This window comes from Lontra canadensis, unplaced genomic scaffold, assembly GCF_010015895.1.
Source record: "Lontra canadensis isolate GAN:19392208 unplaced genomic scaffold, GSC_riverotter_1.0 scaffold49, whole genome shotgun sequence".
NCBI classification, from domain to species: Eukaryota; Metazoa; Chordata; class Mammalia; order Carnivora; family Mustelidae; genus Lontra; species Lontra canadensis.
In genome coordinates this window covers 1,660,592-1,682,979 of record NW_022631043.1, presented here as the reverse complement: position 1 = coordinate 1,682,979, position 22,388 = coordinate 1,660,592, and the positions used below count along the sequence as shown (strand labels likewise).

Genomic DNA, 22,388 nt, shown 5'->3' with positions numbered 1-22,388 from the left:
AGGGGTCACCTGTGGCTCTAGAGTGCAAACATTCATCCAAGGGAGTGTGACAGCACTACCAAAAAGCAATGTCACCTTACAATGTCAAAGCAGACCCTACAATGTTGTAGCACAAGTGTGTATGCAAAGACTTCTCAAAACCAAAACCAAACAATCCCTTTCTGAAAGTACAGGTATGCCCAGTTTTACAAAAAGGTATTAGAACTAGGGAAATCTGAGCTTGGAGAACACGGACAGGACGGACTCTCAGTGTCACCAAAGGGTGCGTCCACACATGGCGGCTGTCCGTGGCTCCCCTGGGCTTCCTTCATTGCTCTGTCACTGGGGTGATGGCAGGGTGGACAGAATGGACAGTGGGGAAGGGCCGGGAACGGTCCTTCTTCTTCAAGTGACATTTAAAATCGACTAGGGAGAGTACCAGTATGAGAATCTGATCGGGAGACATCTTTTTAAAGAGATGAGAGAAATCCCAGTTTTTCTTTCAAATGAATCCAGGTTTTTACACCATAATTTTCACATTCAGTTTGCTTAAAGCAAGGCACACCTTACTTAACAGCGGGGATAGGGCAAAGCGGCCCTGCAGACACCTCTCACTTCTGTGAGGGCCCCAAGTCTCGGGCGACCCTGGGAGCCGGGGAGCCCTGTCGGGGCCATGTGGGCCGAGGGAGCCCTTGGGGTGGGAGCAAGCGTCGTCAGAGATGGGCAAGGGCCCCTTTTGGCTTGCACGGGAACAGGGCTCAGGCTTAGTCTACTGCACTTTGAGGTTTTATGCTGTCTCAAAATTTATCCTAATAATGGGGGGACTGGTAGAAATTTGGGAAACCAGTTATTTACCTGAGAAATTGTAACTACAGCCACTTGAACTCTGAATCATCAGATGTGTACAAAGGTATGCGGCTCACCTAGCTGGAGACGTTTGGTCTATTAATGCTTTTAGTATTAAAAGTTTTATAAAACAAGCACAGGGCTATAAAAAGTACCCTTCTCAAAGGACTTTGGCCCACTAAAAGGAAAACCCCTCCTTCAAAACGATAAAACACATTTTAGGTCTAATCTTCCGCCAGCCCGCGATCTTTCCTGGGTGTTAGCTTAGTCTGCCCGCGCTGTCCAACGGCTCCTCCCTGCTTGGCCCCCCGGGACTCGGGGGAGAGGACCCCTCCGACTTCAGGCAGCCCTGGAGCCCCGGCTGACGGTATAAAATACAGACACCCAGCCCCAGCCCTGGAGAATCGGGTTTGGGAGTCTGCATTTTCACCGAGCACCACCACCGGCCCAACCGCCAGGACCCTGTTGCAAGGAGCAGAAACACACCTTTGAGACACATGGTTCTAGATGATCCTAAAAACGGCTGAAAACTAACCTAATTTCAGATTCCGAAAGTGTATTAGTGAAAAGATTTCCTCCTTAGCTTGAATGCTCTGGGAATCTAAGCCAAGAGCGTATCGGTATTCATCTGAAAAGAGGAGAAAGTGCCAGTTGCCAATAAGACGACAGGGAATTGCAACATTTCTTAGAGCAGAGGCTTCTGTTCGTTTTAAAAAGACCAAAAAAAAAAAAAAAAAAAAGAGAGAGAGAGAGAGAGAGAGAGAGAGAAAGAGGAAAAAAACCAACCAACCAAACCCCAAAACAAGAAAGATACAGCAAGAGGCTCACGCCATCAGAGAGACCCACACGCACACTCAGACACGCACACGCACACGCCACTCTGAGTATTTATCTTCACAAATAATAGTCGCCCCTTTGTCATCGCCGCCCAAACCTAGGCCGAGTGCCCGTCACAGCTCTGCCCGCGGTGCCCCGCCCCGGCCGCGCCCCAGAGCCCACAGACCAGAAACAGAGGTGGGCGCTTTCTCCAGCGCAGGGCGCCCCCGGGGCCCTCGCTCCACCGCAGGGCCAGAGGTAAGAGTCAGGCTGGGCTTGGGGAGGCCTTCAGCAGGGAGAGGGAAACCGACAGAGCACAAAGCAGCACGAGGGGAAGGCGCGTCTCCTTCCCAGAACCTCTACATTAAACGTGGACTTTTTTTTTTTTTTAAATCGTCTACAAGGACCAACAGCCCACTGAGCACAAACAGAGTTGTCCATTGTTACCTTTCCAAGTGGTCCATGGCATCACGCTTAGTGCAACGGTTTCTAGACGGGCAAACCCACGTCTGGGGCCCAGGACGCCAATCTCTTCTGCCGGCTTTGCAGTCAGCCACCTCCAAGGGCAGGGGCTTGCCGCCAACCGCCAGCCCTCTGTGCCTTTCAGTGCATAGATCCTACGAAACTCGTCTAACAGAACCACACACAGAGAGAGGGACACTCTGACACAAGGACTGGTTTTCCAGGAATGGAAGAAAATACATTCCATTTGTGCTTAATCGGCTGAGCAACACGGGGGACAGGAGGTGGGACAGGGCCGCCGTGCCCGTGCCCCGTCCTCCCGCAGGTACAGGCTACGCAGGCTACGTGGGGGGGGACGGCGGGTGGTGGTCACACTGACTCAGCTGCTTACTCCCGTACGTCAGCACTGAGAACCACAGGTGGTGGTCCAGCCTCCAGGCTCCACAACACTCTTGATATGGTGAACAGATCACAAGAAGCACCCCGTAGTCAATAAAATGAAAAAACAGCATCTATCTATCACATTAATACTGCAAACCAGATATATATATTTTTTCTCTTACATTAAAGACATAACAGTGAAAAAGGATTGTACTGTATTTATCACCACAGACCCGTATTCTTTAGAAACTTTGGAAAATAAATGTCACAGTCCTGTAGGACAAATCTTATGATTAGACTGTCGGCATATTGTCTTTTTTTCTTTTTTTAAATAAATTTTTATTAAAATGGCACTTGTCTGCCAATCTCTCTGGACCTAGAAATGCTGTAAACACACACGGCCCATCTTCTGCCCCCGCTCCTTATTTCAAGCTGAGTGAGAGGCGGGCGGTGGCGGTATTAGACACCCGTGGGCGCCTCGGCGGGCCACCTGCCCTCGGTCCCGAAGAGCTGGTGGCAGCCCTGTCAGGAGCACGCTTGAATCACTCGGACATAAGCGTTAGTGGCCACCTCAGAATGCTCAAGGCTTTAAAACCACAGCCGTGCTCTGTGTCACTTTCACTCTCTGAGAACGTTCACAGCTAGTTTGAGCCCATCAATTTCATAGAGAATCATGTGTTAAAAACAAGTAAATTGAATGACCAAATAAATTAAAAATGTTTTAAAGCCCTGAGTTCATAGACTGGTTTTAGGAGATTTTTAGGAAACACGGGACTCTATTTTAATAAGCAGCTTATAGATTTTGGCAAACCATATTTCCTACGACAATGGGGTCTCATACAGGTCTGCAGTTCAAAATCCAAGTTTGAAATCTGGGACAGAAGGCATTCTGGAAAATGGAGAATCTACTAAAATCAATGACGTCTCATGTTCGATGCTGGCTGTCACGGAAGGGCTGGGCATCTGTTGGTCTGAGTGTAGCTGGTCTCATGTGAATCCAACTCGGTACACGATCGTAAACACTAACACACGTCAAGCAAAGTACATGGTGCGCAGGGTGTCCTGATGAACCTGGACGGCCTTCGCCAACGCTTGATGGTCTCGTCCATTACTCTGCCCGGAGGTATGGCTTCCTTCGGCACTGTGGGGATAGGAGGACAGGCAGAGAGAGAGAGTGCAGCCTTTAATGCACCATGAGGCACCGCACATAAGACGAGGCACCAGCTGTCTGGGGAGGCAGCCACAGAACTACCAGGTGGTGAAGACACGGGCATCCTGGCGTCTGTGTCACACTCGGCTCCGGCCCCCGCGGCCCCCTTGCTTCCCAGCCTAAAAATGCAGCTCCCAAAGCCGGTTCCAGAGGCAACCCCTGCCGTGCCCCTGGCCAGGAGAGGCCCACCACTCACCTGTCATGTTCTTTGTCCACCAGGTGGTACCTGGCCCGGAAGGCCACCAGGTGGGCATAGTATGCTGGCGCCGGGATGGACACAGAGCGCGTGCAACGCACGTAGGTGTGACACAGCTGGTAGGTGAGAATCTGCAGCTCATCGGAAGAGAAACGATTGTCATCCCAAAGCACGTGATAGTGGGAAGGCCTGCTTGTTCCCTAAAAGCAGATCAGAGGATCAGAGGAGTGAAGGCGCAAGCGAGAAGTCCAGAACTCACCTACGCAGGGCCCTGCTGGAAGCCAGGCTTCGGTCAACCCGCCTCTGGAGGACTCAGTGGGAGAACACTCAGGGACAAAAACCCGTGGGCCTCTTCACTGACACAGGGCAGGAGTCTTGAGGTGACAAGGGGCTACGGGGTGACCTTCCCCGGACATCCCACCAACGTGTGTGGCGGGAGACAAGGCTGAACCCCGCTAAGCAGGAAGTTGATTCAGAGTCAACGTCTCTGTCCCAGGCCGTGCCTTCCGCGGCCTCATCACCGCTCGGCTCTCAGCTAGCTCACTGAGCTCCGAGCGCATGGCACGGTCCTGGGGCCCCACCACCATATCTGGCCTTTGCGCCCACTACTCCTGCCTGACCTCGTCTCATCTGAAATGGGAACCCTGACGACAGCACACCAGTGGGCCCGTTCCCCGCCCCCAGGACCCCACGGTCCCCACCCTCACCTGTTCCCTGGCCCCCTGCCCACCTCCCCTACCCCGCTGCCGGGAGTGCCTTGCGTGGGGCTTGTGCTCTGTGAGTATCTGCGGAACATGCAGACCATGTCACAGGGACACCGAGACAGGGCAGCAGGGACCCTGGGTCCTTACCTGGATGCCAGCGTGGCTACACAAGTAGAAGTCAAATTCGGTCGGGTGGGTGATTTTCGTGTCCACAGTTGTGCCTGCTGGAATGTTTCCACTTTTCCCAACCTTCAGCAATACAGGAACCCGTTAGACATGGCCAGGGACAACACCAGAAAGCAAGCGAGCCCGTCAGCCTCGCCCACGCCACCCTCAGATGCCGGTCCCTTCCGACCATGGGTGGCCAGATCTCGCCGTCCTTAAGTTGGCTACACATTGGCTGAGCACAACAGCACGAAAATAGAGCTTAACAAATAGCCCTACAAGTGAGCAAGTTCCTGTCCTACGAGGGCTGGGGTGCTTTTCCCCCAGGTCTCGTAAGGCCCCAGAAAAGAAATGCAGGTATCTTCCCTTCACTGAAGAACGTGCATGTAACACTTGAAGGGCTCATTGTTACTGCCGAGGGCACCGACGATGTACACATCTAAAACCGTGCACGACAGACACCTTGTGGGCCAACACCCGTGCGCAAGCGCACCTGACATTCAAGGTAGACGAGCTAGACCGCCCAGAAGGCTCAGGAGCACCCGCGCTGGGCCGGTGGCTCAGTCACCACCAACCAGAGGGCACGCTCTCCATCCCCCTACCCAGGCCGTCCGAGAAGCAGGGGGATGGGCTGGGTTACAGATGGTACCAAACCACTCAACTCTAAATGTACATTCTGGGATTGCAGAATCACCAAGCACCGAGCTCCTGCTGCTGGGGCCGCAACAACACCCAGGCTCTGGGGCCCAACCACGGTCAGGAAGTCACTGACTTTTCAGCTCCGCAACTTCCACAGACACACATGCACGTGCGAGTCCCAGGTCCCTCCTGTGCCTCTTTGGATTACTTCCTGTCAACCTTTCTCACACCTTCCAATGCTTTAAAAGTCAAATATCTGAAAACAGTGCCCCCCCTCCCAGATTTAGACTTTATCATCCCTTGTGTACTTTTTTTTTTTTTAAGATTTTATTTATTTATTTGACAGACAGAGACCACAAGTAGGCAGAGAAGCAGGCAGAGAGGAGGAAGCAGGCTTCCTGCTGAGCAGAGAGCCCGATGTGGGGCTGGATCCCAGGACCCTGGGATCATGACCTGAGCCGAAGGCAGAGGCTTAACCCACTGAGCCACCCAGGCGCCCCCCTCATATACTTTCATTTCTCGCTACATATTTAAGTCTCCGTGAGCACGACACTGTGTTACCGCACAGGTGTTCAAACAGGGCAGGTGTATCACATATATCCTGCCACTTGCTGTTTTTGCTCAATATTGACGACTCTGAGATGTATTCATGTGCTGCACAGTCTACCCTGCTCGTTGCTGGGCAGCGCGCCAGCACAGGACTACATCACGATGCTTCCTCCTCTTAGTAGACGAAGTATTGCTATCAGAAACAACACTGCAATGAACATTCGTCTACTTGTCTCCTTACACACACGCAGGTGGGCTTCTCCAGGGCGACAATTACCAGGTGCATCCGAGCTGGCTTACCAGTCTGCACTCCCTTCGGAAGCACAGGACAGTCTTCGTAATAACACATTTACTCTGTGCCAAGGACAATGCAAAGTGTTTGGGACCTTCCCAACCACCTCAGGAAAGTGCTCCCAGGAGGCCGACACCTGTGGCCACGCAGCCCAGATGCTGGGGGGGGGGGTTGGCTCTAGACCCGTGCTCCTGACCACAGCCCAGCACCCACATCCTTGCCAACACTTGGCTGTTATCAGGATAACTTCATGAGTACCCCCCTACCCCCCTGCCCCCAGTTACTTCCCATTCTCTAAAAAATTTTGTGTAAGATTATTCTTTGATAGTTTGATAAAACCTGCCTATAAAAAAATCTGGATAAACTTCACAAAATAAGCTAAATAGTTTCTTCTTTTTTCCTATTCTCTGCCACACTTTAAGATCATCTATTCTTGAAGGCTTGGTAACACTTGCCTGTAAGGCTCCCTGGGCCTGATGCCTTTTGGAAATGATGATTCGATTATCCTCCAGAGCTGGTTTTAGTAATTTCCCTGATTTCACAAACAACCGTGTGTATCTATCTCTTCTCCTTATTCTAATGTATCTATCAGCATAAAGCTGTTACCATCCCATGATGATTTAAGTAACACATCCCCCTTCTGGGGTCATAGACTCTTTTTGCTCTTAACATGGTTACAAGTATCCTCTTTTTTCCTTCCCTGAGTCTTGCTAGGTTTCTCTATCTTCAAAGAAGCAGGTTTCATTTGTGTTCATCTGCTCCGTCTTCTTCATTATCTCCCACGGAGAGGGGCTGGGGTTTACAAACAAGCTGGCCCTGAGCCCGCGTGGCTCCTGGCGGGGGCGGTTTACAGGCGAAGAAGGGAGGAAGCCTGAGCACACCGGCTCCTTGGCCTTCCCTCCACACCACCCAGGACCAGCAGCTCTTCTGTCCTTCCGGCACCGTCAGCCTCCCTGGCCAGTTCTCTTTCTTACTTTCCAGCACACGTATCTAAACCTACCCTCTTCTCTCCAAGGACTGTTTCAGCCACGCTGCATAAAGTCTGATACGAAATCTTCTTTTTATTCAGTTCTGATTACTTTGTAGTTTTTATTCCCTTTGCATGTTTAATGCGTGTGCTACTTAGAAGTGAATTTAAAGTTTCAGGCATTCTTAAATGTCTTTTTCGTTCTACTGCTGACTTAAAATCTAATTGTATGATTTAAAAAAACAAACATGGTTTGCCCAATAGATCTATTTCCAATAGATTTGGAAATCTCGGGGCGCCTGGGTGGCTCAGTGGGTTAAACCTCTGCCTTTGGCTCGGGTCATGACCTCGAGGTCCAGGGATCGAGCCCCGCATCGGGCTCTCTGCTCAGCGGGGAGCCTGCTTCCCCCTCTCTCTGCCTGCCTCTCTGCCTACTTGTGATCCCTGTCTGCTGAATAAATAAAGAAAAATCTTAAAAAAAAGAAAAAAAAAAAAAAAGGAAATCTCCCAAGATCTCCTTGTGACCAGGAACAAGGCGACTCTCATAAGCCTTCTGCGTGAACGCGAGTGTCAGCAGCTGGACGCTAGCCGTGAGACCCGGCCTGGTCACCCCCCACCAGCGTCTGGCTTTTGGTCACGCGTGCCTGTCCCGGTGTCTGACAGTGCTGTGCTAAAGTACGCCTCTCTGATGGAGGGTTTGTCAATCTCTCCTGGGAATTCTGTCTGGTTTTCGCTACACTGTATTTCTTCCCTTTACGTATTTTTAGGTCACTGAGTTAGGTGCATCCAAGCCCACGGCTGTTACATCTTCTTGGTGGATGTGACCCTGCAATTGTGACAAATTGTCCCGTTCTCTCACTACAATCTGCATTTCGCCCTCACTGTGCCTTCTCTGGTGTGGGGGCCCGAGCAGCAGGAGGGCTGCTGGCTCTCAGGGGAGTGTCTCCTTCCCTGCGGGCACTGTCCCTTTTCACAGGCGGCTACATGATGCTGCGCACTTTAGGACACCAGGCTATGTGTACGTTTATTTTTATTTCTCCTGTTGGGAACATGGAAAATACCCGTAACCAGAAGATTCCCACCTTTCTTCAACTGATGATTTCTTAGCTGTTCGATCTATAAACCTTGCCTCTCCCTTGTGCTCGTTATTCTTATTCTGGAACTCCCAGGAGACGCACCCCGGGACGGGCTCCCTGGAGCCCCACCACCCCACCACCTTCAGCACCCCACCACCCCCGACGGTCCCCAGTCTGTATCCCAGAGACTCTGCCCATTGTCATGGCTGCCACAGGCCTTTTTTCAGAGCCAGGGGTCTGGTAATTTCTTTACTAGACAAATGAGATCTCCTGCCTGGTCCTGTCCCAGGCCTGTGGGATGTACAGGTCCACACGTCTCACCAGCCTGAGGACAGCCCTTCTCCAGCGTCCAGGGCTGGGTCTCCATGAAGCCCCTCGTCAGGGCTCTGGGCACGGGCTGAGCAGAGACCTGTGTCCCTCATGGCCCCACGGCCTAGGGCCGACCTCTGGCCACTCCTTCAGTCCCAGAACCTCACCCTCTCGTTCTTGTCGGTGCAGAACAGCCGTGTGTGGTGCCTTTTCTGTACCACTATGAAAGTGATCCCTGGCTGGTAGTCTTTTTCTAGCTTAATACACGCCTCACGAATGGCCAGCAACTCATGGTGGAGAACCTGAGAGAAAGAAAAGATAAGTTTAAGGATGATTCTTTTTTTCTTTAATGGTACCTTTCTACCTCGGAATAAATCCCTTCATAACACGCGCTACTTGACAACTCCTTGTAGGTCAGTCCTCCGGCTGTGCCAGCTTGTGCTCAGCGGTGTGACTGCCTTTCTGCATTTGCTTTTTCGTTTCTATAATTGAGCAGAGGAGACCCAGATGTCATAGTTAAATGGTTTAAATTAGATAGTGCATAACATTCCTCAGCACGGTTTCTAGAGTGTTCTGAGTGCTCCATAAACGATACCCGTCAGGCACAGAAGAAAGCACAAAGGGAGACATACACATGAACAGATCAAGTCAGCAACTTGTTTTCCGTGCCGGAGAGGAGGGAGAACCCAGTGGAACGAACACTGGCTCAGGACTTACACCGGGGTTCACACCCTAGCCCTGCCGCAGGTAGCTGTGCGGCTCTGGGAAAGCCATGGGCCCTCTCTGATGCCCAGCTTTTTTTCACTTTTCAAGTGGGAACATCCTACCTTGCAGGCCTGCTGCGAAGACTAAAGGAAGGTACAAAGCGCCTGGGAGTCAGGGCACAGGAACATTATGACGTTGTTCTCACCCTCTGTGTCTGACATAAACGGGCAAACAACTTCTCAGGCCATGATGAGGCCACTCCAGGAACCACACACCTTGGATTTTTAACCATGGTCCGAATCAAACATCGTATTGTTTCCAAAGTGTCTTGGGTTCTGGGTTGAGAACCGCCAGCTGTGGGGATTCTGTAAGGCACAGGCTGTGCTCCCAGAGTGACAAACACAGAAGGCGCAGACCCCTCTCCAGCAGGAATGGCTGTGGTAGGGGGCGGGGGGCAAGGGGCACAGAAGGGGGAACATTCTCTAGCAAGGGAAGCCAAGAACTTTTGTATAAGAGGTGCCTTCGAGGTCAGCACACACTGGACCGTGGATGTTGGGGGGCGAATGTCAGAGGGACCAGCCCTGCCCCTGCAGCAGCTCTCTGAAGCTCTGGCCAGAGGGTTGACTCCCTTCTTCCCACTGACCAAGGGCCTGGGGTAGGGGGTATGAGCTGTGGCCCCCTTCTGGAGCAGGAAGGTCTAGGCATTCTCTAGCCTGCATGTCCAGGGGGGCCTGGGGCCTCGGACACACAGCAGCACAGCTCTCAGGGCACGTGCCTGTCCAGGTGGGTCTCCCACAGGACTGGACACGGGCCCCCAGATCTTCTGCCTTCCCTGCTAACATCTCCCAGACAGGCGCGTGTGGGGACGGGGTAGGAGGAGGTGTAACTGGCTAGGATAGATGTGGGGGAGACACATTCAGGGCATGGCTCTCCCAAGCGCTGGGCGAGGACGGAGGTCCCCGCAATAGGGAGGGAACGCAGGCGCTTGGACGCAGAGCACAGCAGCAAAATTCCACACCTGCTCTCTCGCCTTTTCCCTCCACATCTGACGCCCCCGCCCCCCGCCTTCTGGACAGCGGCCCGAGCCCGCGATCCACACGTCACCCAAGACCCCATCTGGACGGTGGCCGGTCCCGCGAGCCCTCCTCCCAAACGGGGCTCCTGCCCAGCTGCCCTCCTGGCCCCTTGCCAAAGCCGTCACCAGGGCTCTGAGGCCTCCACCCTGCAGCCTGCCTTTCCCGCCACACATGGAGGTGACCCCCAGACACAGTGGGGGTCCCCAGACTCCCCCGACCAAGCGTCCGGAAGGGCACCCAGCCGAGCCAGTCCAGACCCGACTTCCCCGTGGCTCCTCGTCCCTTCCCGCCCTGCCTTGGCCCTGCTGGGCTGGTGGCCTGTTCCCGGCCCGCCGTCCAGGCGCGGCCACACAAACTGCGGGGAAGAACAGACGTCAGCGCGCCGGATGGACAGGTGACTCTTGGGCACTCTGAGACCCTGGAGGCGGCCGCGGGCACCCACCTGCTGGAACTGGCCCTCGGAGACGCCGTCGCGGTAGAAGATGATGCGTGTGGGCTTGAAGCGTGTGGACTTGTAGAACTGGATGAGCAGCTCGCGGACCATGGTGGCCAGGTCCTGGATGATCTCCTGCCGGTGCTGCTGGACCCGCACGGTGGCGCAGTAGCGGTTGGGGTGCGCGTCCATGCTGCCCACAACCTGCGGGGACGAGCGAGGACACACATGTCACCACCCCGATGTCACGGCACAGTCGAGGGGCAGCGGTGTGTGGGAGGCGAACCTGCTGTCTCTGTGTTTCTTTTTGGGACGTGGCCACCGCGCTTACTAAACACGGGACAGAGAATAAGTGTGCTGCGAGCGTCTGATGAAAAGGAGGTGACTCTTCTGAACCCCGACTCCGCCCGGGAGCCGAGCTGGCTGAGCACCATCAGCCCCCCAGAAGCCAGCTGAGGAAGCCCTCGTCTCCTCGAGGCACCGCGCTCCCCCGGAGAAGACGCCCGCCCATCAGGGCACATCCCTGCTCCCGGGAATGGGGGACCACCCCGAGGGCAAGCTGGCGAGAGCCCAAGGGGCACAGTTCCTCAGCAAGGAGGGGCTGGGGAGCGTCTCACCAGGTAGAAACCGCGCTCCAGGCAGGACGCGGAGGTTCCGTAAGGCTGAGTCCAGGAGGAAGGCCACATTACCGGATGCTACCTTGCCAGAGAACACAGCCCCTGAATGACACCAGACGCACCCGGCGTGTGTGGGGCGAGGGGCACAACGGACCCTGGGGAAGCCTGCACCTCCCAGGGGCCCAGCCTCCCCGGATGGCCAGATGGTGGCTGGCCCTGTCCACACACGTGGCGGGTGCTGCCCGTCTGCGACTGCTCCCGAAAAAGCCGCCGCGATGGAGGGAACGGGACGCGAAACCCCTCACGTGGGAGCCTGACAGCGTGGCGGCCCCCAACACCCCACACAGCTCAGACCCTAACCCTGAGCCTCGGGCTGTCTACAGCTGTGTTTTCTGCCGCTTCTCTTGAGCAACGGAGCTCGGCTTTTCTGGCCTTCATGTGTCGGCTGAGGAAACGAACAGTGACCCCGCGAGGTTATGACTCAGCGGAGGGACGCAGCCCGGAGCCCAGCGTGTAGCAGGGGCTCAGAAAATGTCAGTCTTCTCTGATTAGTCTGGAGGGCTTGACAGTGGCCCTACGTGGTGTCAGGCACGTGACAGGATGCACAACAGCCTGGAGGTCACTCTGGCAGTCCCCACGGGGGATGCTGGGGACACAGACCTTGAGCCTGATGCCTCCTTCCCTTCACCCGGGTGCCCAGGATGCAGAAGATGGGGGCCCATCACAGACAGCTCCGACGGAGCACTCTGGCCCTGCGCACCCCTTCCCCAGTCCACGCTATTCCACTCGCTCTTGAACAAAAGACCGTTGTGCTGCCCCTCCCGGGCCCAGTTGGCTGGGGCACGGAGCAGGGGCCCAGGTCAGCCCCCAAGGGCAGGAGACAGCTGGTGAGCGGGTGTGCAGCACAGGTGTGCAGAGCCTGGGAGGCAAAGCCCTCGGAAGCCAAAAGGAACTCACGGGCAGATGGAGGGCAAGGCCTCCACTGAACTCTGACCGTAACTACTTCACGTTTAGCGTTTTAGAATAAACGAAAACCTTTAAAAAGAGTGCAGCGTAAGGAAGTGGGCCCACGAATCCTGCGCAGAGAGCCCCCAGGGCCCCAGGAGCTGCAGGCGGGGCCCCACAAGACGGGAGTCACGACCTCCTGGCTTCTCAGACACACACAGCCACGTGCAGTCCCCTCCAAATACCAATTTTCCACGAGACTCTGTTTTGCCAGCTGCTCCACAAACCACTGCGGGTGTTGGGGGCGGCTCTGGCCACACGCCCTACCACAGGCAGCCTGGCCAGGGCGCAGGTCCCATGTGTGGGAGGACGTTGGCCGCCGCGGCCCAGCGGAAGCACGGATACTCACAGCGGCGATGGAAGGCTTCTTCCCGTCCCCAGCGGGTGGGTGAGTGACGTCGGCCCCCAGGAAGATGACGGGCTGCTGGAACACAGGCGGCCTGCGGAGGGAAGCCAGAGTGTCTGAGGCCTGTGCCCCCGAAGAGCGTCACTTGTGTGGCAAAGGCACTGTGGTTGTCTTTTTGACAAAAACCTCGTATTTTTTGATGGCCCACACAGAAACCCTGGCCGATAAAGCCACACGAGGTCTGAGCTCTGCTTCCAAAGAAACAACCCGGTGCGGGGGACGAGGGGTAGGAGAAACAGAGACAAGACGGGTCAGGCGTGCGTGGCTACGGAGGCCAGGGTCAGGGAGGCTCCTGCTTCTGTGTGCCGGAATGTTCTACATTCATCAGATGTGCTAAGTCTCTACATTCAGGTTACGAATTCATGAGACGACGACCGTACACGCAAGACCCCCACGCGCGTAAGAATCCCGTACTTGCCTCCCACCTGGGACCTGCAGCCACACTCCCCAGCGTCGTCCCTGCGGTCCAGCGGCAGCTTGGGGCTGGGCCATCCTGCGCTGCAGGGGCCGCCCCTACTCTGCAGGATGCTCAGCAGCACCCCTGCTCTCAGCCCACGAGGTGCCAGCCGCCCCCCAGCCCTGGGCTAAGCACAACACGGGCTTCCTCTCCTCGTTGTTCCAATGCTGTGTTCCAGCACTTTCCTGAAGAGGCTGTGTGCACGGGGTCACATGCTAGCTTTGCGTTCCAGAGCTGACGCTCTCTACCACTGACTTTTTTCTTCTGGAAAACGCAGCCGACATGAACACGGACGTGAGCACACGCAAGCCAAGCGCTTTCAGACGGCCTGGTCCGCCGCGCTCGCCAGAGGCTCCTGCCACTCCCGTCCTTGCTGCTCCGAGGTGAGAGGCTCTAGGTGCCCGCCCGCCCAGTCCGGAGTGGAACTCACTGGGGAACGGTCCCCGCGGGACTCCCGCTGGACAGAGCCCTCCCGGAGCCCAGAGGTGGGGGAAGGGCTCCGAGTGTGTATGCCATGTGTCCGTGTCCACGAAACGTGCACCGGCTCCCCCGCAAGCTCCGGCGTACCGCCAACCACACCCGGGGGGGGGCTCTTCTCCCGAGGGTCCCGAGACATGGAAGCGGGACACTGGCGAGCTCACGGGGGCTCCCCGCACGGGGGAAGACGCCACCCATGGCCAGGAAGACCAACCTGTCTCTAGGCCCCGTAGTGGACCGCGGCCCTTCTCTGTGAGCCTCCAGGGCCTGGCCCCATCCTGGCTCTCTCGGGCACCGGTGCCGCGCCCTCCTCCCAGCTCCCTCCCTGTGCACCGGCAGCTGTGACTCCCGCCTCCACAAACCATACTCCTCCACAAACCATACTCGTTCCCCTCAGGCTCCCCTGCTTACGCCTGCTAAGCTCCTGCCCCTGCACCCGTTCCCCACCTCCCAGCAGCCTCGGGCCCCTCCCACCAGATGTCCTACTGCCATGACAACAAGGCTCCCTGCACAAGGTCCCCCACCCCTGCGTGGCAGAGTCCACACCATGTGACACAGGCTGCAGTGCCCCTGGGGTCCAGGACCTGCTTGGTTCTCCTCCTCTCTCTTCTGGGGTCCCACTGCTGGCTCCCAGTCTCCATGACCTTTTAACCACGAAGCCTCCAGGGCAGTAGGCCTGGCCTCCCTCCTGTCTATGCCCTGCCCTGGGGGGTCTGCCTCCTGGCTTTCAATCCCAGCTCTCTGCTGCAGAGCCCTAATCACACATCCCCGATAGCAGACCTGTTTCTGCTCGCCCACCCGTGAAACCCCTCCAGCACGACCCCGCAAGCCCCATCCCTCGTGCTGCTTAGGGCCGCAGAGGCTCAGCAGAGCGAGAGCCTTGGACACTCTCCTCTTCCGTTCACAGCCCACACCCAGCCTGTCTGCGGGCCCTGCAGTGCCATCTTCCAAACATACTGTCTCGGGGCAGCCCCCCACCCTCCCCAACGCCAGCATCCCTGCCGAGACAACGCTGGGGCCTCCCGGTCCCATTCCACCCGGAGCTGGAGCAGCCTTTCAGAAGAGACACCTCCAGGAGCTGTGTCCTGCCTGGAGGGAGCCCCAGGCCACTGCCAGCAGACCCCCACCCTTGGGTCCTGGGCTAGAACAACCCCCAGCCGTCCTGGCAGGCTCCCACCCGGGGCCCTTGCCCGAACCACGCCCGGGTCTGGAACACCCTTCTCGCAGGCATCCTCACATGCCTATGCCCTTCTGCCAAGTGCTACCTTCTCCACCAGTCCGTTGCCATAGAAACTCCAGCTCCTCACCCTCCTGAGCTCCGGTCCCTCCCATGATGTCACTGCTGCTCACCTGTCAAGACCCATGCGTGTGGGTCCCCCGAGTAGAGGCCTGGGACTCTGGCTGCTGCGCTTGGTGCTGTGGCCCCGGTCCTGGCTCACGGCCGGCACCCACTGATCAGAGCCCGCTGGCTGGGCGCTCACCACCTGCCCTTGGAGGCTCCTTGTGTCTCTCCGGGGCCTGCATGACTCGACCCCACCTCGCAGAGCCAGTCTTCAAGTTCAAAGTTGTCGGGCCCTGAATTCAGAGTCTTTCCATGCCATCGCACGGTGACCTACTAACTCCCCTCAGCAGCGGGACTCCTTGTTCTAAAGGGGCGGCCCCCCGCCCGCGGCCTTGCTGTGCGCTCACTAGAACGCCCTCGCCTGGGTCCCGACCCAGAGGTGCTGACCAGAGCCTCGCCCAGCCGTGCCCACAAAGGCAGCCCGGACAGGCTGTCAGGCTTCTGCACACATTGCCGTGTCCCGTGCCTCTGTCCCGAGCTCACAGAAGCAGCCAGACCGCCTGCTGCCTCCATGCCCGGCCCTTCTTCCCGGGGGGCTGGCTGACGCACTGAAGAGTGACAAGTGACCCGTGCTTCCGCGTGTCTGCCATCAAACCCGAACCCAAATGCCCAGATGCTTCAGCAAGAACCCCCCTGACAGCATCTGTCCCGACAGAGTTCTCTCCCTGCTGCAGAAGAAGCTGGCCTGCACTCAGGGCACCCAGGGCCCCATGCCAGGCCAAGAGGGACCAAGGACCCCACAGCCCCGCCCACCGATCCCATGCCAGCCCCATACCCCTACCCTAGCCTGGGGTCTGCCAACAGTGTGCCCTGCTGAGGAGCCTCTCAGGGTTCCAGGGGTCGGCTCCTGGAACTGATGGCCTCAGGGGCGCCCATTGGCAGCGCACACGGCAATGATGTGTGTCGCTCTGCTGAGGCTCGTGTCCTAGATGTTCCAGGTGAGCTCCGGTTCTGACCCCCTCACTTCTTTCATAGCATGGCTGCCCCGTCCCATGTCCCACGTCCCACGTCCCAGGACCCCTGCGCCCTTCTCTGGTCTCCCCTCACTCCGGGAGCCTGGCCATAGCACTCCAAGACCCCCCCATGCCCCTTGTTCCCCAGACTTGGGGCAGCACTGCCCGTGTCTGCTGGGGCTGTCCAGGACGGTGCTTGGTGCCGGGGACCTGAAGGGGCCCACGCGTGCACCGCACCCCCGTCCCTCCAGGAACTGTGCTGCCCACCACCGCACACGTGGCCAAAGCCGGCCTTACCTCCCCTGGGGCAGGAGGATGTTGTTCACGCCCCCCAGTTTGACATTGATCTTCAAGCAGAGGTTGGACAAGGTCTGGGGTGTGGTCCTCTGCACGTTCTTCATCTGCACGCACTGCGTGGCCATCCCCAGCACCGTGTCTCCCACGCGCTTGACCTCGGCTGCGGAGCACAAGAGAGGCACATGTTGGCAGCTCTCGCTGGGCCCCTCTTCCTTTGCTCACCCTGACAGCCCCCCCCACCCTGAAACTGCAACGGTTGGCATGGAAGCACAGCCACGGCAGCCCCGTGGGCGGCTACGCTGCTGGAAGGGGGTGACTGGCAGGCAGGGGGAAGTCAGGACCCGGAGCTCAAGTCTGGGCTCTGGCAGGACTGACGACCCTTTCAGGGACTTGCAGGGCCGTGTGGGCAGAGCCAGGCTGGCCCGGGGGACACGGCACTCCTGGCTAGGACTGCTGCCTTCGATCACGGTGCTCAGGGTTATAAGCAGATCCTGAGTCATTAGAATAAAGACACTGGCATCCTCGACCTCCATAGCACATGCACACCCGACTTCAAAGAGCTATCTAGCCTCCCCCCGCCCGTTTCTGGATTCTTCATGAAGCGACTGTCAGCTGCTCCCGCGCACCCTGTGGAACACGGCACTTTGGGATGGAAACACCAGTGGTATCCTCCTCGCTCTTTGGAGATGGTGCTCAGAGAGGAGATGTGTGGGTTTTACATATCTGATTCTGTCCCCATCTAGTTGGGGACCCGGCTGGGGACACTACCTGAGCCTCACGGTCCCCAGTCCCACCGCCTGTCCTGGAGTCACCTGTCTGCACCCCCACTGCCTTGGGGCCTCCTGGATAGGGGGGCTGGATCCCTGAACCCGCCAGGCCTGGGACAGCACCGCGGGCACTTGCTAAGTGTTAGCTAAATGGACCCATGACTGCTGTTCTGGCATGAAGTCTGATGAACTTCCAGCAAGCTCTGAGGCGGGCATGGAGACGGTGGCCCCTGCGATCCCTGTGCGGGCAGCGAGTGGGCATGACAAGCTAACTGTAGCTGCTGGCCTCCAGGGAGGGTGGCCTCGGCGCGGATGTGGGAGCGATGGGCCAGGCACGAGCACTCCCCGGTGTGGCACACACACCCAGGGCTCAGGCCGCGCCCAGCCCCCCCAGGGTCATGAAGGCAGGGGCCACAGGGACCACAAGAGCAGGGGGGCCTACCGTACACGGGGGTCTTGCCCGGCAGGATGACCACCACCAGCTGCAGGCCGGCGTACGTGTTCTTCAGATGCCTGAACATGGGCTCCACGCTATCCGCCCCCTGGGCGTATTTGCAGAAGCACGGCTGGCCCTGGATGGGCATTCCAGCGTCCCTCGAGATCTTTCTGAGCTGCTCCGTGAAGGACCTGAAGGAGAAGGGTCAGTAGACGTGAACGCACGTCAAGTGCCCAAGGCTCCACACCAGCCAGAGGCCCCAAGGAAGGGCCTGGCTTTAACGGCCCAACCCCAAACCCTGTATGTTGACATCCCCGTCCAAGTTTAAGACCTGGACGAAACCGTGACAACACATCAACTCAAGGAGAAGGTATGTGTACACACAGCAGTTCCTGCAAAGCCACTCGCAGGTGTGGGGACAGTGCTGTCCTTTCCGAGCAGGGGCCGCCCATGCAGCAGGCCTGACCAGCGTCCGGGTGCTGGTACAGAACCCAGGGCTCTGGAAACACCAGACACCTCCATGGGGTGGACAGCTGTGAACGCACCGTCCCCCCGGACGTGCCCCCATTGATCTTGGGTGTACAACGTGGACTTGGGTGACACCGCCATGGGGAGAACGGGACCAATCACAGCGAGAGGGACACCAGCAGCTGCCGTCAGAGGGCCTGGAGAAGCCACGGTGGGGGAGGGGCTCAGACCGATCAACAGCGTCTATTTTAAACTTCAGAATAAAAATAACATCGCCTTCTACAGTGTGGTGTGGACACTCGGCCCCGGGGGGGGGGTGGCGGGCCAGGGTTCAGCCTCCTGGACTTCAGCGCACTTAGCTGTGCACTGAAGCCGTGCACCGCGGGGGCCTTCACACCGCACCATCGAGCACGGAGGAGCGGAGGCCAGAACACGGTGGAGAGAGACGCCCGGGGCCACACCCAACCGACTTGTTTCCTAGTCTGCTCTGCGTTTCCCGCTAGCTCCGCTGGCCGCATGCAGGACAGCCAGCTCTCGGCCCTGGACTCCGTGCTCGGGACTGTCTGAGCCGGCCTCTGCCAGGATGTGCAGCAGCTACGTGCGTGCCGCGGGCGTGGGGTTCCCTCCCGCTTCCACCGAGGCAGGCGGGAAGCTCAAGCTTTCTCTCCACCGTCAGGTCTGTTTGGCACGAAAGTGGGAGTGAGAAGCTGCACATTCCTGGTGCTACTTTCAAAGGGTCCAACGCCTGGACCAAGTAGGGACAATTTTTTTTTCCAAGTTTTTTGTTTTTATGGTTTATTTTCCCAAGTAACAACTTCACTGAATATAATTTTCTCTTTTGCATCTAATTTTCAAGTTTATTCATTTACTGCTTTGTTTCTTACATAATCTGTACTACTTCTTCACGCTCCCTCCACCAATAAGTCTGAGAAGGAATAGCAGCCTTGAGGTGGCCCCCACGTCCTGGGCAAGTGTCCTCTGCCAGGGAAAGGCTGAGGACCAAACCTGGCCATCACCACCAAGCCCGTGGCCCCGCCCCCAGCGGCCCCGCCCCCCCAGCGGCCCCGCCCAGGTCAGGTGCGCCCGCCCCTCCTGCGGCCTTACTTAAGGTGGACCTCCGTGCACTGGCGCTGGGGGGCGAAGCAGGCGATGGCCCACACCTTGATCTCGATGCCCGTGTGGAACTGCTTGTTCCGCATGTCCCACACGCCCTGGACAGGGGTGGCGATCGCTTTATTCTGCAAATGGCAAGAAGTTTAGAGTGAGGAGAAACAGGAAACATATCCCTCTGACCTTGGATTGTGTTACTTTCCCTACTGTCCGCTGGCCCCCTGGTCCGATGGTGCTCCCGAAGCTGAGAACTGAGCCTCTGTGTGGTCTCCCGTCTCTGACCTGCCCCGCAGAGCACGTGGGCCAGAATGTCTGCAGGACGGATGGACGGACAGACGAAGAGCTGGACGGGAGGCGGGGGTGGAAGGATGGATGGAGGGAGGGATGGACGGGGTAGAGAGAGGAGGGTGAACAGAGGGAGCATGAAGGACGGACGGAGGGAAGGGCAGGTGGAAGATGGACGGACCGATGAAGGGAGGGGTGGATACAGGCCACAGGGAGCAGAGGCCCAGAATCCCACCGAAGTTCATGGGCAGCCCCGAGGAATGGAAGGGCCTCGAGGTGCCCCAGGAGGGCTTCCTGGGTCAGAACACGCTCTCACTTACTCTACCCGTCATCACACCGGCAGCCAAGGAAGGGAAGGAAGTCAAGATGCCAGGGAGCAGGTGGGCTGGGGAGGACCCCTCGGCTCCTCGTGCCGTGCCTGCCCGGTTTAAGGAATGGAAGCTACTCCGACTCGTAGAGACAGAGCGAGGGACGTACCCACTGGAGCTTGTCCCCTCTCAAACAGAAAGGACCAGGCCTCGGCACTGCCACCAGAGGAACCACTTTTCTTTCCTGTATTTTTATAACTATATCCCCATTGCACTAGAGCAAGCCCTCTGTAAGAGACGGCCTGCCACCGGGCTGGTACTCCAGACTCCACACGCACACGTGCGAGCACACACGGCTTCAGCAGACATGGGCTCTCATGACACACACGAGTGTCAGCCTCAGCCCTGCTGACGTGTGGACGGTCCTGTGTGCTGTAGGACATCAGCGGTTGTTGTCACTGGAGGCCAGCCTCCAGACATCGCTAAATGTTCCCTGGGGGGCTTTTGACGTTTCGCTCTGACAATGGACGAGTAGCGTAGATGAAGAAGAATGTGTGTTCTCACTGAAATGTTTCAGAGATCTGGAAAAATGTGTTCATTTAGAAGCATGATAAACTTTCAATCCCTCCAATTCTAATAGTTTTGCAAGATTAGTTTACAAGAGCTACTTTGTTTTCCAAACTATTCCTGCATTTACTGAGTCAGAAAGTCAGACAGAAGCAGGGGCCATGAAAAAAACAAAAACAAAAATACTGGATTTGCGATCTTGGTTGACCACCCACGGGCCACAAAAACCTCTATTTCCAGCCGTCTCTCCACTGACTGGGGCAGGGCCCTCCGAGGGCTTTAAGAAGGGCTCAAAAGGACAAATAATCCAATCAAGAAATGGGCAGAAGACATGAACAGACATTTCTGCAAAGAAGACATCCAGATGGCCAACAGACACATGAAAAAGTGCTCCATATCACTTGGCATCAGGGAAATACAAATCAAAACCACAATGAGATACCACCTCACACCAGTCAGAATGGCTAAAATTAACAAGTCAGGAAATGACAGATGCTGGCGAGGATGCGGAGAAAGGGGAACCCTCCTACACTGTTGGTGGGAATGCAAGCTGGTGCAACCACTCTGGAAGACAGCATGGAGGTTCCTCAAAATGTTGAAAATAGAACTACCCTATGACCCAGCAATTGCACTGCTGGGTATTTACCCTAGAGATACAAACGTAGTGATCCGAAGGGGCACGTGCACCCGAATGTTTATAGCAGCAATGTCTACAATAGCCAAACTATGGAAAGAACCTAGATGTCCATCCACAGATGAATGGATAAAGAGGAGGTGGTATATATACACAATGGAATACTATGCAGCCATCAAAAGAAATGAAATCTTGCCATTTGCGACGACGTGGACGGAATTAGAGGGTATCATGCTTAGCGAAATAAGTCAATCGGAGAAAGACAACTATCATATGATCTCCCTGATATGAGGGAGAGGAGATGCAACATGGGGGTTAAGGGGGTAGGAGAAGAGTAAATGAAGCAAGATGGGATTGGGAGGGAGATAAAACCATAAGTGACTCTTAATCTCACAAAACAAACTGAGGGTTGCTGGGGGGAGGGGGTTGGGGGGGTGGGGTTATTATGGACATTGGGGAGGGTATGTGCTATGGCGAGTGCTGTGAAGTGTGTAAACCTGGCGATTCACAGACCTGTACCCCTGGGGAAAAAAAGTATATGTTTATAAAAAATAATATTAAAAAAACAAAAAAAACAAAAAACAACAACAACAACAAAAAAGAAGGGCTCAAAAAGGGCCGTGTCTGCACGGCGTCCGCATCTGCACGCAGCAGACGCACAAGGGAGCTGAGAAAGCTGGGAAGCCTTGCTCAGAGGCCATCCTCAAAGGACAGGGACCCCCACACAGAGAACCATCCAGAGCCCAAACAAACAAGCCACATGTCACAGAGACACGGAACCATCTCCAAGACCTCTGGGCTCCAAGAGAAAGTTTCAAGTAAAAAGAAGCATACTTAATGTTACTGTTCGCACTGAAAGGGATGGAAACACACACGAATCGTCCCTGGGCAGCTTACAAAGGATACAGCAAACACCAGTCGCTTCCTGGGAGAGCCCGTGAGACCTGGGGAAACTGTCTTCTTCCTGTAATGCCTTGTTCTGCTGTGTTTGGCAGGCGGGCTCCACACTCACTGTGGGAGTCAAAGCCATGACCCTGGGATCAAGACCTGCAGGCTCTTCCGGCTGAGCGGCCAAGCGCCGCCCTCCCTTTAATTGTTTTACCCTTTGAACTTCGGAACATTCTAAAAAGCAGAACTTATGTTTTATAATAAGAAAAGGAAAAACCCCACAAACAAAACCAGGCCTTGCTACAGGTCCCGAGGACTAGGGTAAGAGGCAGCGTCACAGCTCGCAGGTGAGTGAGGCCAAGGCCCCGGGCCCCGCCGTCTGCCCCGTAGAGCTGTGCTCCGCATCTGAGGCCTGGCCCGACGGAGTGCACGAACCCTTCCCACGAGCTCCGCAGCGCTCGACAGCCAGGACTGCGTTACGATGTGCCGACGAGGCCAGGCGTCACACGGGCAAAAACAAAAACTTGAATGACTAACAACTGTCACCAAATACCTCCAACACCAAA

At 56.4% G+C, this 22,388-nt stretch overlaps 1 protein-coding gene across 3 annotated transcripts in view; it reads right to left on the bottom strand.

Moving 5' to 3' along the window:
• Positions 1-2,033: 2,033 nt before the first annotated feature.
• Positions 2,034-22,388, bottom strand: part of AGO2 (argonaute RISC catalytic component 2) — a 97,187-nt gene continuing 76,832 nt past the window's right edge. For 2 of the 3 annotated variants that reach the window (XM_032873473.1, XM_032873475.1), the window contains 9 exons: positions 19,135-19,268; positions 17,569-17,753; positions 16,360-16,519; positions 12,777-12,867; positions 10,815-11,009; positions 8,759-8,893; positions 4,742-4,843; positions 3,891-4,090; positions 2,034-3,625 (listed from right to left, as the gene is read on the bottom strand). In XM_032873473.1, the coding sequence (XP_032729364.1) occupies positions 3,517-3,625; positions 3,891-4,090; positions 4,742-4,843; positions 8,759-8,893; positions 10,815-11,009; positions 12,777-12,867; positions 16,360-16,519; positions 17,569-17,753; positions 19,135-19,268 (1,311 nt within the window). In that variant the 3' untranslated portion in view covers positions 2,034-3,516. The remainder of the gene's footprint in view (positions 3,626-3,890; positions 4,091-4,741; positions 4,844-8,758; positions 8,894-10,814; positions 11,010-12,776; positions 12,868-16,359; positions 16,520-17,568; positions 17,754-19,134; positions 19,269-22,388) is intronic. The other variant, XM_032873474.1, reaches the window with a different exon arrangement.